This window comes from Microcaecilia unicolor, chromosome 6 (assembly GCF_901765095.1).
Source record: "Microcaecilia unicolor chromosome 6, aMicUni1.1, whole genome shotgun sequence".
Lineage (NCBI taxonomy): Eukaryota > Metazoa > Chordata > Amphibia > Gymnophiona > Siphonopidae > Microcaecilia > Microcaecilia unicolor.
The window spans coordinates 60670237-60688854 of NC_044036.1; the positions used below are offsets into that span (position 1 = coordinate 60670237).

An 18618-nucleotide genomic window follows, 5' to 3' on the forward strand; every position below is an offset into this window, starting at 1 on the left:
GCAGTGCACTTCAGGCAGGCAGACCCAGGCCCATCCCCCCCTACTTGTTACACTTGTGGTGGTAAGTGTTGAGCACTCCAAACCCCCCCAAAACCCACTGTACCCACATGTAGGTGCCCCCCTTCACCCATAAGGACTATGGTAGTGGTGTATAGTTGTGGGGAGTGGGTTTTGGGGGGGCTCAGCACCCAAGGTAAGGGAGCTATGCACCTGGGAGATATTTGTATATATTTTTTAAATTTTTAGAAGTGCCCCCTAGGGTGCCCGGTTGCTGTCCTGGCATGTCAGGGGGACCAGTGCACTACAAATGCTGGCGCCTCCCATGAACAAATGCCTTGGATTTCGCCGGGTTTGAGATCGCTGGCATTTTTTTCCATTATTGCTGAAAAACAAAACCGGCCATCTCAATCCCGGCAAACTCTGGCATTTGGCCGGGCTAAACCGTATTATCGAAAAAAAAGATGGCCGGCCATCTTTTTCGATAATACAGTTCCGGCCAGCTGTTGCACCGCCGCCAAAATAGATAGCTGGCGATCTATTTTGCCGGCGACGTTCGATTATGCCCCTCATAGATAATTAGAGCCATTATAACTATATAAAAATTGTATGAGAGTGATGTGAAGATAGTTAAATACTAAAATGGGTTGTACAGTGGAGCATGCTAATTAAGAAACATATATAAATACATGATGTAACATTGAGGTTTGAAACTACTGGCATGCAAGTACATAAAAATGTATGAAATGAAACAAATAATATAAAACATTTAAAACATATTGAATACAGTTAAATTGGTGAAATTAAAAAACATATACCATCACATGATATAGTATTTTGATTTTTCAATACAAGCAATTTGAATTTATAAAATAGCATTGAGTGAGCCATGTTATGTACAATTCTGGGGCTTATATAATTAAGCTATTTGAAATAATAATGACATTTTTTTTAAAAAGTGTTAAATAACATGATAGTACAATTAAAACACATAAAATAAAAAAAAATAAAATAAGCGCTGTGTGATAACCAAAAATGATAAACGGACTGTGAATGGTTGAGAAACAGATAATTGTAAATATCAAATTCTACCTCTGATGTTGTAAAGTAAGGCTTGATAACAGGATAAATTGTTGTGAGGATGACTAGGCTAAGAGACAGTGATTGTTTCATGCGAAGATATGGTGTATGTAAGTGTTGATTCAAGCATAGGTGAAAAGTAAAATTATGTGGCTTGTTAAAACTTAAATATATGAAATCTGAAGGTACAACCAAAATTAAAAACAAAAAACCTGAATAAAATATTTAAAAGGTAGAACAATTTTGAATGCATAATGATATCATATAGAAGGCTAAAAATATGATTACTTTTATAATATTGATGATGCTAAGGTATCGTATTATGAATAATTAAAGGAATGCTTACGTCATTTATTTAAAAAGGTGCCAAAAAACTTTGTTAATCAAATCATCAGAACAGTCGATACTGAAGTAAAAAACGTTTGAAACCACTGAGTAATAAAAAGGTTATGAGATCACTTGAAAATAAAAAGGAACAATAAAACCCGTGTGGCACAAATGAGCTCCAAATGTAAAGAAACACAGCAGGCACTGTCAAGAGTATATGTTTAGTGCTGGTAGGTAAGTTAAAAGGTATCTAAAACACAGCGATGCCTAAGCTGGAAAAATGAAAATGGTGCTATGGCATAACATTTTGAATGGTCGAAGGGATGCTTACATCATATATATAAAAAGGTGCACCAAAAACCGTTGTAAATGAAAAAGTATGTGTATATCAATGTGGTCGATACTAAGGTAAAGAACGTATAAACCTACTGAATAAAATAGGGACAAAAAGGGAGAAAATAAACCAATGTGGCACAAAGAAAATGAGAACAAAAATTACATTATATATATATATTGAATTCAATTTTTCTTTCCAAATTTCCCCAACTTTGCTATTACTCTCTAGTCTCTTTCACTTCAATGTCGTTGACTGTTTGTTGTAGAATTGATGTATGATTTCTGTAGATTACTTTAAGCCACATTGAGTCTGCCCGTGGGTGGGAAAATGTGGGATACAAATGCTCTAATATATATATATATATATATATATATATATATATATATATATATATATATATATATATATACATATATGTGTGTATATATATATATATCTAATATAATAAAACGCACCCTCAACGTTCTGAGGACAACGTTCTGAAGTCACTCAGACTCCCAGAACGGTTCGTAAGTTCGTGGTGGTGAAGCCACTGAACGACTTGCTGCCCCGCCCTCGCGTCAAACGTCATGACGTCGAGGCCGGAAAACCAACAGAAAAATGAAAGAAGGGACCGCATCAAGGAAGGGGGAGGAGTAGGGAAATACGCGGAGCGTGTTTCCCTACTCCTCCCCCTGCCAAGGAAACGCTGGCTACCAACCTAGAAAACCACCCAAAAGCTACATAGATAAAATGGAGCCCCGCCAGAGAATGACCGAGGTCCAACACCCCCCGACCCCCTCGCGCAACGCCCCCCCCCCCAAAACAACCAACAAACCTCAACAGAAGAAAAGAAATCCCACAAAAAACAGGAGGTGCAACACCCCCCCCCCCCCCAAGCCACCCACTTTCGCGTACCTTTGCTGGCGGGGGACACGAAACCCCGCCAGCATAAGTCCTGTCTTCAGACTCCGGCGTGATGTTCAGCATTACTAGCCTCTGCAGGCAGGGCTTCTGTGCGTCTGACGTCATGCACGTACAGGACGTCAGACGCACATAACCCCGCCCAGCAGAGGCTAGCAATGCTGAAGATCACGCCGGAGTCTGAAGACAGGACTTATGCTGGCGGGGTTTCGTGTCCCCCGCCAGCAACACTACGCAACGGTGGGTGGGATGGCGGTGGCAGCAGCGGGACTATCGTGCTGGGTGGGATGGCGGTAGGGGGGGGGAACATCGCGCGGAGGAGGCAGTGAAGGCAAAAAAAACAAACCCCTGCAATCTAGCAGCGCTTCCTTCACTCATCTTCAAAGCACCGCTTCCAGAAACCCCTGCCCCCACACACTCAGTCACTCACTCATCTGGCAGCGCTACCAGACCCCCCCCCCCCCCCACACCCCTCTTCATCCAAGTTGAACACCACAACACACCCCCCACAACCCTCCAACACACACTCTCTCTCTAAAAATCTCATCTGCCAGCGCATCCTGAACCCCCCTCACACACACATACACTCTGTCTCATATGGCAGCGCTTCCAGAAACCACGTACACACACACACATATACACACACACACACACACACACTCACTGTCATCTGGCAGCGCTTCCTAAAACCCCTGCCACACCCACACACAGTCACTCACTAATCTGGCAGCTGTTGCTGAACCCACCCCCCCCCATACACACACACACACACTCACTCACTCTCATTTAGCCACACTTCCTGAACCACCCCACCACCACCACACACACACACTCTCATCTGGCAGCGCTTCCTAAAACCCCTGCCACACCCACACACAGTCACTCACTAATCTGGCAGCTGTTCCTGAACCCCCCCCCCCCCCCCCTCACACACACACACTCACTCACTCTCATTTAGCCACACTTCCTGAACCACCCCACCACCACCACACACACACACACTCTCTCATCTGGCAGCGCTACCTGAACCCCCCCCCCCCCCCCACACACACACAAACTCACTCTCATCTGCAAACGCTTGATAAACCACCCCCCACACTCATCTGGCAGCGCTTCCAGACCCCCCACACACCCCTCTTCTTCCAAACTGAACCACCCAACACACCCCCCACACCCCTCCAACATACACACTCTCACAAAATCTCATCTGCCAACGCTTCCTGAACCCCCCCTCCACGCACCCCACCCCCACACAATCACTCTGTCTCATCTGGCAGTGCTTCCTGAAACCCCTGCCACCCCCCCCCCCCCACACACAGTCACTCACTAATCTGGCAGCGTACCTGAACCCCCCCCAACACACACACACACACACTTACTCACTCACTCTCATTAAGCCCCGCTTCCTGAACCCCCCCCCCCCTACACACATACACACTCACTCACTCTCTCATCTGCCAGTGCTTCCTGAACACACGCCACAAACACTCACTATCATCTGGCAAAACTTGAAAAACCGCCCCCCCCCCCCACACACACACTCACTCATCTGGCAGCGCTTCCTGAACCACCCACACCCCTCTTTTTCCAAGCTGAACCCCCCCAACACACCCCCCACACCCCCAAAACACACACACCCACACTCTCATCTGGCAGCGCTTCCAGAAACCCCATACACACACGCACTCACTCTATCTCTCATCTGGCAGCGCTACCTGAACCCCCCCTACCCCCCCCCCCCCACACACACACTCACTCTCTCTCAACTGGCAGCGCTTCATGAAACCCCATACACACACACTCACTCTCTCTCTCATCTGGCAGCGCTTCCTGTACCCCCTGCCCCCCCCCCCACACACACACACACTCCCTCACTCCGTCATCTGCCATTGCATCCTGAACCCACCCCCCCACACACACACACTCACTCTCTCACTTTCATCTGGCAGCGCATCCTGAATCCCCCACACCCCTCTTTTCCAAGCTGAACCCCTCCAACACATCCCCCCCACCCCACACACACACTCTCTCTCTCTCTTCCTCTCCTCCAGCACACCAATTGCTTAGGTGCAGTGGCAGCAATCTCAGACACCAGAGAAAGAGGGGGGCCTGATACCATAGAGAGAGAGGGAGGGAGGTATCTCTGTCAGACACACACACACTCTCTCTCTCTCTCACACACACACTCTCTCTCTCCCACAGACAATGTGTTTCTGTCTCTCACTCTCATACACTCTATGTCTCACAGTGTATCACATTCACTCTCTATGTGTCACACAGTCACTTACATACTCGCTTGGTCTCATACACTCAGTCTCACAGACAATCTGTGCCTCACACACACTCTCATTCTCGCACACACTGTATCTGTGTGAAACACACTCTCTCTCTCTCTATCACACTGTGTCTCCCATACGCAATTGCACACACTCTCATTCTCACACACACACTCTCAGACAGACACACTCACACCCAGACTCACTCTCTCTCTCACACACACACACACACACACACACACTTGCACTTTCACTCTCTATCACACACAGTCACTCTCGCATACACTCTCCAAAACATACACATTATGAGGAAAACCTTGCTAGCGCCCGTTTCATATGTGTCAGAAACGGGCCTTAAACACCCCAAATCTTACCCTTACTATCTCTGAGAGCCTAAAAATACTTGGTGTTATAATCGATCGCAATCTAACACTCGAAAGCCAAATAAACTCCACTACAAAGAAAATGTTCTTTTCATTGTGGAAACGTAAACGGATAAAACCTTTCTTCTCAGAGAAGTATTTTGTAATCTAATACAATCAATGGTATTATGCTACTACTGCAACAGAAGATATGCAGGATGTAAAAAACAACTTACAGAGAAACTACAGACCGCCCAAAACACAGCAGCCAGATTAATCTATGGAAAATCCAAATTCGATAGTGCTAAACCCCTTCGAGAGAAACTGCATTGGCTTCCAATTAAGGAATGTATCACCTTCAAAATCTGCACCCTAGTCCATAAACTTCTCTATGGAGAAGCCCCTGGATACATGACAAACCTAATCAATCTACCTTCCAGGAATATATACAGATCATCCCGTTCATACTTAAACCTCCATTACCCTAACTGCAACAGTCTCAAATATAAATCCACTTATGCATCGACCTTGTCCTTTATAAGTACACAACTATGGAATGCACTGCCAAAAGCTGTGAAAACAATCCACAATCATCTTAATATCAGGAAATCACTCAAGACCAACTTATTCGGAAAGGCCTACCCCAAGGATCCAACATAAGTCCCTATATTCTGCAACACAGCAAATGAATGGACCGTATTGACCACTTTACCCTTTCACCTTTTGCCCTTTATACCCTGTTCTTTTGATCCCCCTGTCCTCTACACTATGTTATTTGTATAGTTACCGGATTGGCAACTGCCTTTACGGTTTGATGTTAGCCACATTGAGCCTACAAATTGGTGGGAAAATGTGGGGTACAAATGTGTTAAATAAATGTAAAACAATCAGAGAAAATATTTTTTCACTTAGCATTTAATTAAACTCTGGAATTCATTGCCAGAGAATGTAGTAAGAGCAGTTAACTTAGCAGGGTTTAACAAAGGTTTGGATAAGTTCCTAGAAGAAAAGTCCATATGCCATTATTAAGATGAACTTGGGAAAGTCAACTGCTTTTTGTGGGGATAAGCAGCATAAAATCTGTTTTTATGCTGCTTATGCTGGATTGGCCACTGTTGGACTCAAGATGCTGGGCTTGATGGATCTTTAGTTTGTCCCAGGGGCACTTTCTCTAAATGGGTTACTTTTGTGCATATCATGACAGAAATGAACCTCACTCTTAAGCCAGGGAACGTGGAATGTGATCTCAGTCTCTCAAATTTACTTGAGTAAAGTGATGTGGTGTCCGTCTTAGTCCACTTATAAAGGTAATAAATAGAAATAAATCAAAACATAGAAAAGAAAATAAGATGATACCGACCAGTTGCTTCTATCACGCTCATAAGAAAATTGATGGAAGGCATAGTGACGAAGCAACTCACAGAATACCTAACCAAACACTCAGTTCTACATGAGTCTCAATCAGGATTTCGATCAAATCATAGCACTGAAACTGTACTAGTGTCTGCAATGAATTCATTAAAAAAAAAACAATTGCAACCGGCAAGAACATACTCGTATTACAATTAGACATGTCTAGTGCTTTTGACATGGTGGATCATGGAATATTACTGCACCTATTAGAATACTTCGGAATCGGAGGCCCAGTTCTCAAATGGTTCGAAGGATTCCTCACACCAGATCCTACTAAGTAACAACGAATACTGAGAGATCACCACCTTGGATACCGGAATGTGGACTTCCTCAAGGATCCCCCCTTTCACCAACTATTTTCAACCTAATGATGATACCACTAGCCAAACTTCTAGCCAATCAAAACCTTAACCCCTACATATATGCTGATGATGTCACAATCTACATCCCGTTCAAAAGTGACTTAAACAAAATAACCAACGAGATCAACCAGATCCTCCAAATCATGCACTCTTGGGCAGACTTATTCCAGTTAAAACTTAACGCAGAAAAAAACTCAATGTCTAGTTCTCACTTCCCAATATAACACAAACAACTACCCCACCATAACCACACCATACTGCACACTTCCTATTTCAGAAAATCTGAAAATTCTTGGAGTCACTATTGATCGAAACCTCACACTCGATACCCACGTGAAGAATACAACGAACAAAATGTTCTACTCGATGTGGAAACTCAAAAGAATAAAACCTTTTTTCCCAAGAAACATCTTCTGCACCCTAGTACAATCATTAGTGATAAGTCACTTGGACTACTGTAACACTCTGTACGCAGGCTGTAAAGAACAGACCATTAAAAAACTCCAAACAGCCCAGAACACTGCAGCCAGACTCATTTTTGGAAAAACTAAATACGAAAGTGCGAAGCCCCTAAGAGAGAAACTGCACTGGCTCCCGCTCAAGGAACAAATTGATTTCAAGATCTGCACAACCGTTCAAAAAATCATCCACGCAGATGCCCCACTCTATATGTTAAACCTAGTGGACTTACCGCCCAGAAACGCCAAAAGATCGGCCCGCAAATTTCTTAATCTGAACTTCCCCAGCTGTAAAGGAATTAAATACAAACAGTCATATGCCACTACTTTTGCGTACAAAAGCACACAGATATGGAACGCATTACCCATGGCCCTGAAAACCATGGACAATCTAACCAGCTTTTGCAAATCTTTGAAGACACATCTCTTCAACAAAGCCTACAAAAGATATCCTTAATGAAACAAGTCATTCCTTAAACCACTCAGGTGCATCAAAAAACACCTCTCACACGACCTTACCTAACACCTTTCCATCTAAATCCTCATCTACCTTCAGCCTATTATCGATTGTATTTAAGATCATGTAATGACTACATCATAACAACACTCTGTAAGCCACATTGAAAGCCTGCAAAAAGGTGGGGAAATGTGGGGTACAAATGCAATAAATAATAATAATAATAAATAATAATAATAACAGGGCTTACAGAGTCTTCTTTGTCTATCAGGCCAGTTCCTTAGTTCAATCATTATTTGTTAACCTTTAGTCTCACTGTTTTGCTCCCTTCTAAAAAAGTATAATTACAATGTAGTTCACCTAGTGAATGTCACCTTTTGAAATTTAATAAGAAGGAGTTTTTGGTTAACACAGCTCCTTATTCTGTATCACATGATAATACTCCTCTAGATGTGACAGTGCACATTTGGATTACAACTTTACAACAGGCCTCCATTAAGCCATATGGAGTTATGATTCAGTTCAGCAGGCTAGTGCACCATGGTATAATGCTGAGCTTAGGGATCAAAAGTGCTACATAGGTTGGAGTGGTGTTTGAGATGCACTAATGATTCTATGGTGTGTAATACTTATTTATAGCATTTGCATGAATATCACTGTTTGGTGACCATTACAAAAAGGAATACATTTAATAGAAACTGAACTTCTCATTGAGTTGACCTAGAGGGTTATTTTCACAGGTTTGCACAAAGGTCAAGGTGCCAATGGTGTTCCTCAGATACTTGGTGATTATTTATTTTCAAAGATGCAATCAGGAACCATTACTGTCTCAGTTCTGATTCTCCTGCTTCGTATTAGGCCTCCCATTTGGGGTTAATTTGTTTTAGCAACAGCCAACAAAGCTTCTGGGGTTCTTGTATTATTATTATTATTTATTGCATTTGTATCCCACGTTTTCCCACCTCATTGCAGGCTCAATGTGGCTTACAATACATCATGGATAATGGAGATAAGAAGAGAATATACATTTGGTTTTACAGAAGGAAATTCATGATATTGGTATAGCAGAAGACGTTATAAGACATTTCTGGATATATTAGGAAATTTTTACATGTGTTGATCTTTGTAGTATATCTTGTCAAAGAGATAAGTCTTCAGTAGTTTGCGGAAGTTGGTCAGTTCATAGGTCGCTTTCAGATTGCGTGGCAACACGTTCCAGAGTTGTGTGCTCATATAGGAGAAGGTAGATGCGTGCATTAATTTGTATTTTAGGTCTTTACAGTTGGGAAAATGAAGATTAAGGAATGTGTGAGAAGATTATTTGCATTCCTGGATGGTAGGTCCATTAGGTCTGACATGTAGGCTGGGGCATCACCATGGATGATTTTATGAACGAGGGTGCATACTTTGAACGTGATGCGTTCTTTAAGTGGGAGCCAGTGTAGTTTCTCTCATAGGGGTTTCGCACTTTCGTATTTTGATTTTCCGAATATTAGTCTGGCTGCCGTGTTCTGGGCTGTTTGGAGGTTTTTTTTTTTTTTAGTATTTGCTCTTTGCAGCCGGCGTAGAGTGAGTTGCAATAGTCCAGATGACTGAGTACCAATGATTGTACCAGATTGCAGAAGACGGTCCTTGGAAAAAATGGTCGTACTCTTTTTAATTTCCACATTGAGTGAAACATCTTTTTGGTTATGTTTTTCGCATGATTCCCAAGTGTTAGGTGCCGATCAATGGTAACTCCAAGAATTTTTAGGGTGTCCGAAATTGGTAGATTTAGTTTTGGTGTGTTGATGGTGGTAAATTTGTTCATGTTGTGTTGCGAGGTGAGTACTAGGCATTGGGTTTTTTTCAGCATTACGTTTCAACTGAAATGCATCTGCCCAGGACTGCATGATATGTAGACTTTGGTTGATTTCGTTGGAAATTTCACTTAGATCATGTTTGAATGGGATGAAGATCATTACATCGTCAACGTATATGTATGGGTTGAGGTTTTGGTTTGATAGTAGTTTGGCCAAGGGTATCATTATTAGGTTGAATATGGTTGGTAAGAGGGGGGATCCTTGTGGAACTCCACATTCAGGTGTCCATGTGGCTGATGTAATCAAATTTGAAGTCATTTGATATCCCTGCTAAATCTCTGCCCTATGTTGGGTTAATATTGTTAGAAAGAAGGTGGTGGATACCGTGGAACACAATCATCTATTTGTCACTTAAGCTGAAAGCAATACCATCTTATCTTAATATGGTGGGTGTTCTTCGTGTTTTGAAGAGGTTCACTTTGGATATTTCATATTCTAACTTTTAGTTTGCCTATATCTAGATCTGCCTTTTTCAGCAAAATTAATTGGATAGACAGTAGTGCTCCAGTTGGAAAGATATGCTGACCAGCATTCACCCCTTGACCAAAAGCAAGCATAGGTTTATTTATTTATTACATTTGTACCCCACATTATCCCACCTATTTGCAAGCTCAATGTGGCTTACATAATACCGTATGGTGATACCTACAGTGAAGAAACAAATACAGAGTGAGGTTAATTTTCAATGAAATAGGTATGTACAGACACATTAGGGAATCATAGGGAGGGAAGTTATGTAAAGTTCATAGTGTTCATTACAAGTTTAGGTATCTTTATGTTGCTGGGTTCAGGTACTTAAGCTGGGTCAGTGGGCTATGCCTTTTCGAACAGGTAGGTCTTTAGTGATTTCTGGAAGTTGAGGTGGTCGTATGTAGTTTTCACGGCTTTAAGAAGTGTTTTCCAGAGTTGTGTGCAACATAGGGTGGAGACTCTTATGGCCTGTCTATTTGACAGGTTAATTCAGGGCTTGAAGTGGTAATGGGTTTGTTATTGATATTTTTGGATGTCTCTGCTGCCTTTGACCTAATGGTACATGAGTTGTTGCTGTGGAGGCTTCAGACACTTGAAATTGGTTCTGTGGCATTACAGTGATTCAGGTCATATTTATCAGGGCATTCACAGCAAATTAGGGTTGAAGGTTTAACTTCCTCAAGGTATAAGTTGGAGAAAGTTATACCCCAAGTTTCAGTCCTTTTATTTAATATCTGTCTGCAGCCCTTGTGTAACCTGATCAATCCCTATGCAGTAGAAAAATATTATGTTTTATGCACTTTTTTCTATTCAGTCTGGTATCCAGTCATCAACAGTTGTTAAGTGCTATTTGAGTGTTTCTACTTGGCTAAAGGAGCATGGGCTTACTATTAATTATGATAAGAGGGAGGTTCTTGTAGTTTCCCACAAGCCTGTTTATTGATTATGATATGTATTTGTTGGCAAAGTGCGAGGTTCAATATTTGGGTATCATTCTTAATGGCCATCTATCTTTAATATTCAATGTAAATAGGAAGGTGCGGACAGCATTCTGCAATTGAGGGTTATTCATAGATTGAGACCATATTTACCTGAGAATGAATTTTGAACAGTTTTTCAGGCTCTGGTACCAACTTGTTAGGATGGCGCGGAATACAGCTGCCAGATTGTTACTATGGCAACTGAAACATTCTTATATAACTCTATTGTTGATCTAGTTTCATTGGATGTGAGGCTCAGATTTAAAGTGTTGCTTTTGATGTTTAAAATTACTCGTGATTTGTCTTCTGCTTATCTATCTTCTCTACTCTGCCAAGCTTATGTGGCAATGTTCCCAGAATACTTATGTAGTTCTCTCTTTCTCAGTGGGTAGAAAACAGACTACTCATACACAAGCCTTTAGTTTTTATGCACCATTTTTGTGGAATGTGTTACTTAATGAGCTTCATGCTGTGACTGACAGTAGTGCTTTTTAATGTATACTGAAGACACATTTGTCTGAGCAGGCATTTGTTGTTTAGTACTTAATTCCAGTTTTGTTTCAGCCTAATATGTATCAATTGTGATTGACTGTACTTTTTCTTTTATTATGTAACTTATATATATGTTTATTGTACCTTGCCACAAACCTGTGGTGACTAAGAAATTCATAAATTTGCTAAATTAATAAATAAATTCAGCTCACTTACTACCAATAGGTAATAATAAGTATCTGCATTATCTGCAATGCAGGTAACATGTTGTAAATACATTGTCTCTGTGTCAACTCTATGGAAAGATGCTGGGCATGCTAGGCATGCTCCTACTAATCAATGCATAGGATTTGCCATTACCATTGATTAATTTTTGCACCTATTGCACAGTAACTGCAAGTTTTTATTGCACTTTAGTAAAACAGCCCCTTAGGACTAATATTGGCTACATACACTGTAACAGGACTTGCTTATCACACGTCCTCTAGCTGATATCATCTGCATGCACCTTTTCTGACAACTGTGCAATTTTTCCTTTTTTTGTTATCCATTTTCATCTATCTAAACTCCTGTTAATATATCTTATCTGTCTATATGTTCCTCCTCTGCATGTCAAGACGTGGCAAAATGTGAGCTTTTACCGCAACTTGATTTACCACAGGAATCACCAACCTAAGGTATCACAGTACCACAGTTTGCTGACTACCATGGTAAAGAAATAAAGCTGCTTGTGAGCCACCTCACAAGCAGTGTTATTCCAGCAGCCAAGAAACATCAGGCCTCAAAGCTTGGCCAGTGCTTCGGGGACATATCTTAAAGAGACCGTGATGTGCTCTCCCCAACCTCCCAAGCAGCATTCACACAGCTCTCCATCACAAGTCCCTTCCCCACCACTAATCTGACACCTACCCCCACCCCCAGGACCTACCATGTCTAGTAAGTCCTGAGCAGAAGTGATCCCTAGTCATTCCTGCCCTTGCCTGGCTGCCTCTTGAAATTACAGTCTCGCGGTACTACCACTAGGAGTCATAGAGAATATAGGGAAACATAACCCTTAGCAGTAGGGTGCCATTTTGAAAGGCGACATCGAGAAGAGCAGGAGTGACTGGGGTTCACTCCTATCCAGGATCGACTATATCACCAGGTATGGGTGGGAATGGGTACCTCTGGGGATGGGGACCCTTTGAAGGGTGGAGGTCTGATCGGGGGGGGGGGGCTTGTTATCAGGGGGTACAGCAGTGTTGTATCCAGAAGTCCATTTGGGAGGGGCTAAAGGTGGACTGAGAGGGCCATGCAGTCTCTCCCCCCCCCCCAGCACCGCCACACCACCTTCCACATTAAACCATACCTTTGCTGGCAAGGATGCCCAAGTCCTGCCATCTGAAGAGATCTCCTACGCGAGTCCCCATACATGCAGCCAGAGCAGTACGCAAGTCGTTCAGCATCAGTCACTCAACTGAGCATGCGCAAAAGTTCCAGCACTGGCAGCTGCTACTCGCCTGCTGACTTAAGCACTGCTCAGACAACATGGGTGGAAACTCCTGCAGGAGATCTCTTCAGCTTGTGGGGCTTCAGCATCCCCATCAGTCATTAAAGCAGAGGGAGCTTGAGCCTAAATTGGGGGGGCCAAGGTCCCCAAGGCTCCTGCTGCTACATTCCTGGTGTGCAGGTGCTGCTCTGTGGCACCTTTAAGACGTGGCCCAGGAGCATCAGTCGAGCTTTGAGGCCCAATGTTCCTGGGACAGTAAAATAGCCCCAGCTATTTGCTGGGGTTATTGTGCCAGCTATAATGTCACTTGCAATGTTCATCACATCAGGTTACAGAGTTTACATAGTAATGAGTTGGTTCGTATGCATTTGCATGTTTTGCATCTCATTACTATGTAGCCCATGGTGATAATGAAGGGCATTTTAAATATGACATCTAAGTCCAAGTTTGACATTTTGCTCAAAACGTCCAAAATTCAAGTGAGGAATATAGCCATTTTCAAAACAGAAAAATGTTTATCTTTTTTTTTTTTTTTTCAAAAATGGCTATTTGGTAGATATTTTTGTGCTCTGTGCAGTTATCTTTTTGGTCCATTAAAAAAAAAAAAAAACACGTCCAAGTGAAAAACGCACAAAATCAAGCCATTGGGATGTAGGAGGAATAAGTATTCTTAGTAGACTGGCAACACAGACATCCCAGGAGAGCAATGGGGCATGCTAGGAGGCACTACAGTGGACTTCAAATAAATGCTCCCAGGTACACCTCTCACCGTTGCTCCCTTGCCTCCTGAGCCCCCCAAAATCCACCTAAAACCCATTACCCCCAACTGTACAGGACTACAATAGTCCTTATGGATGAAGTGGGTACAGTGGATTTCTGGTGAGTTTTGGAGGTTTCACAGCTTCCACCACAAGTGTAACAGGTAGGGGTAGGTTACGGGCCTGGGTCCACCTGTCTGCAGTGCACTGCACTCACCATGACTACCTTCAGGGACCTGCATGCTGCTCTAATGGACCTCAGTATTACATCTGAGACTGGCAAAGAGGCTGGTAAGTAATGATTTCAATCACATTTTTGGGGGGTGGGAGGGGGTCAGTGACCACTGGGGGAGTAAGGGGAGATCATCCCTGATTCCCTCCAGAAGTCATCTGGTCATTTAGGGCACTTTTTTGTGCTTTAATCATTACAAAAACAGGTCTAGCTCAAAACATCTTCGTTTTGGTCCTGGACGGTTTTGTTTTATTCCATTATTGTTGAAAAACATCCAAATGTTAGGAACCCCCAGATCCCAACCTTAACATGCCCCTTACATGCCTCCTTGTGATTTGAAGATACTTCTGACAGACTTCATAGAAAAGTGTCTAAAATTTGGTTTTGAAAATACCAGTTTGGGCATTTTGTGAGAAAAACATCCAAATACAGATTTACCCCACTTTTTGGACATTTTTTTCTTTTGAAAATGAGCCCCTTAGTTATCTCTGTGTTACCTGTAATTTAAGTTGTATTAGTGCTCTTTAACATGTATTAAGGAGCAAATAACATGACTTAGAGCCCTAATACAGCTTGATGACTAAGGTCACTTTTTACTGCAACTTAGTAAAAAGACCCCTTAAGCAAATATATAAAGAACTGAGCACTTTTTGAAAATGTACCCCTTTGCAAACAAGACCCTAAGAAGAAGAGTATGACCTTATATTTTTGCATGTAACATTCTTTAGCAGCTTTTAATAAACTAGATGGCCAGCCACCTTATAATTGAAAGAGAAAAACGCCTAGATTTCGACCCAAATCGGGAGATAGACGTTTATCTCACAAAAATGAATAAATTGGTATAATGGAAAGCCGATTTTGGACGTTTTCAACTGCACTCCATCGCGAAAGCATACAAAGTTGACGGGGGCATGTCAGAGGCGTGGCGAAGGTGGAACTGGGGCGTGGTTATCGGCCGAGGAGAGATGGGCGCCTTTCGCCGATAATGGAAAAAAAGTATGCGTTTGTAGCTAGAATTTAGGGCACTTTTCCTGGACCCTGTTTTTTCACGAATAAGGCCCCAAAAAGTGCCCTAAATGACCAGATTACCACCAGAGGGAATCGGGGATGACCTCCCCTGACTCCCCCAGTGGTCACTAACCCCCTCCCACCACAAAAAATGATGTTTCACAACTTTTTATTTTCACCCTCAAATGTCATACCCACCTCCCTGGCAGCAGTATGCAGGTCCCTGGAGCAGTTGTTAGGGGGTGCAGTGGACTTCAGGCAGGTGGAACCAGGCCCATCCCCCCCTACCTGTTACAATTGTGCTGCTTAATGCTTAGTCGTCCAACCCCCCAAACCCACTGTACCCACATGTAGGTGCCCCCCTTCATCCCTTAGGGCTATAGTAATGGTGTAGACTTGTGGGCAGTGGGTTTTGAGGGGGATTTGGGGGGGCTCAACACACAAGGGAAGGGTGCTATGCACCTGGGAGCTTTTTTACCTTTTTTTTTGTTTTTGTAAAAGTGCCCCCTAGGGTGCCCGGTTGGTGTCCTGGCATGTGAGGGGGACCAGTGCACTACGACTCCTGGCCCCTCCCATGAACAAATGCCTTGGATTTATTCGTTTTTGAGCTGGACGCTTTCATTTTCCATTATCACTGAAAAACAAAAACGCCCAGCTCACAAATTGTCGAATAAAACATGGACGTCTATTTTTTTCGAAAATACGGTTCGGTCCGCCCCTTCACGGACCCGTTCTCAGAGATAAACGCCCATGGAGATAGACGTTTCGTTCAATTATGCCCCTCCAGGTGTTTCAAAAGGCAATGTTTCACAAACCAATTCTGAAAAATGGCATACTGGCATGCAGTCACACTTGGGACTGTTCTTTATACTCTAACAAGTTCAATAAATATCATAACATGAGAGCTATGTGCAAAACAATAATGGTTTTATGTAAATTCATTTTTTCAAAAGAAAATGATAGGAACTGTGAATACCCAGGCAAGCACAGAATCACATTTTTCAAGAATGAATCAATTATATGTCTTTTTATGTTAAGTTGACCAAAGGTGCTCTCTGCTTGTGCACAGAATCGAAATCTAACTAAGATATGGCATTAACACTAGATGTGACTTCATACAATGGTGAGTGCTTTGAACTCTTCTGTATACAATAAATACATTTGTATTTTTCCCCTAAACAGTCATATACAGCTAAACCATCAGTGTTTGTACAGTACCTGAGAACATGATTTTTTAGGCTATATGATTAATAGTAGATGATAGGTTGTACAGTAAAAAAAATGCTGATGCATATACTAAGAGCATTATAAGACACCAGGTAAAAATATCAAATGGCCTCAGCATTTGGAAGTGCAATAGAATTCTTGCTGTCAATTTATCATTCTTATTAAGCACTACATTTGTTATTTCATTTACCTCCCCCCCCCCCCCCCCCCCCGGCGCGCTAGTGGTTCCGGTGCATTAATGCTGATACATCCCATTCAAAGTGAATGGGCTGTGTCAACATTACCGCACGGCAGCCGCTAGCACAACTTTGTAAAAAGGGGGAGGGAGTTAGGAAAGCAATAATCAAACTACCTGCATTGGTGCAAAGCCCACAAGCACTTTATATTTGTGAGGTTTACAACAATCATCAAAACTAAACTAAACTGATAATTTTACTTGATTGAGCCCTGAAATAACTGCAGAGAATTGTGCCTGCTTTCTCTGCAGGTAATTTTTCTGTCAGAAGCAGTACGTGCAGTTTTGATTATGCAGAACCACAAAAACATTATTCCATTCGCCATCCTCACCTCATTCCTGAGCCAGCTTCTTCACAAAGTAGGCAATTTTGCCTGAATTGAGGGTCAGCAATAGTCAAAGTTCCCACATTTTCAAATAAAACAGTGTTTTACGAATGGAAATACCTTTGATTATTGTCTTCCCCAACAGTAAAAATAACAGTAGAATGGTAATTCTCTCTTTACTTTTCAATTTGTAACCAGCTTCCATAATAATACTTGGGATGTAAAAATGGCTGGGAACACCACTCCTACAACCCAAGTTATTGAACTTTGACATCTGGCTCCATGACAAGGATGACTCAATCCTAGATTTACTCCCCTGCCTGAAGGGCCTTGTAGTTCTGATTCCCCAAATATATTTTCTAAGAAAAGTAAGATTACAAGTCCCTGCAAGCAATAGGGTAAAAGCCAGGACAGAAGCAACCTTGTCAGAAAAATCTGGATACAGTTGGCAACCTTATTGGTCTGATAATATGATTTTTTTTTTTGCCTATTTTAATGCATGCACAAGAATAGCACCTTCATGCCTTTCAGAGGATTATTCATCTCACTCTGGAGTGATGCTGCTCTTCCTGAAAGGAACGTCTGGAATGCAGTGGTCAACAAACTTTCATATTTTTCAAGTAACAGTTTATCATCAGGAGGGTAAATTCGCCTGCACAAAAAAGAGCCGTTATTAAAAGTCAAATATACTGTCTAAATATAAGCTGTGGCCCTTATTTTAGAAGCTTTATTCGTGTTTTGAACTTCTAAAAAGTTCAGTGTTGACTTCCATTTACTCCAAGTAAACTGTGGTATAAATACCAGCGCCTAAGTTAGGCATGGAGCAGGTGCATTCAGTAATCCTGTGTATAGATTTTCAGAAACGCCAATGGCTCACCTATTCCATGCCCATGGCCACTCCCCCTTTTGGCAACGCACATGTGAATTTACGCGCACCATTTTACAGAATACACCTAGCAAATTGTGCATCTAAATTCTAATTAATGTCAATTAGTGTCAATAATTGCTTGTTAAGTGGCAATTATCAGCTCTGATTGGCTTAAGTAATTAAATTACATGCGCAAATCCAGAATACAACCAGATTTGCACGTGTAATTTCAGTCACGCTATATAGAATTCAGGGTAATACATGTCCAGTGTTGTGTATAAAATTATAGAAAAGTTACAACATACCACCTAATATCAATGGAAGCTTACAAAAAATGTTTTTACAAACATTCTCTAATAAAAATTTATTTAAACGAAATGTCTTAATTTTTTTTCTGAAGATAAGGAATAAAACCTTCCCCCTCCCCTGCAATTATGGCATCCTTCCCATCACCCACCTTCCATGCAGGTCCGGCACCTCTTCATCACAACCCCCATCCCGCCAGTATGAAAACACTTGGTGGGTCATTGGCACAGGCAGCTGAATACAGGCTGCCTCTGAGCCAAGTCCTTTCCTGTGCTGCGTCCCGCCCACAGAAAGTTACACAAGAGAGGCGGTTCATGGCACAAGAAATGCCCTGGCAGGGCCAGCCCAAAGTCTGTATTCAGCTGCCTGTGCCGATGACCCACCGAGTGTTT

The 18618-nt window shown here is 42.3% G+C and overlaps 1 protein-coding gene across 4 annotated transcripts in view; it reads right to left on the minus strand.

Annotated features, from left to right (window-relative positions):
• TTLL7 (tubulin tyrosine ligase like 7) overlaps nucleotides 1-18618 on the minus strand; it is a 324337-nt gene that overhangs the window by 160807 nt on the left and 144912 nt on the right. For all 4 annotated transcript variants that reach the window (XM_030206297.1, XM_030206296.1, XM_030206298.1 and 1 more), the window contains one exon: nucleotides 17569-17704. In XM_030206297.1, coding sequence (XP_030062157.1) covers nucleotides 17569-17704 — 136 coding nt within the window. The remainder of the gene's footprint in view (nucleotides 1-17568; nucleotides 17705-18618) is intronic.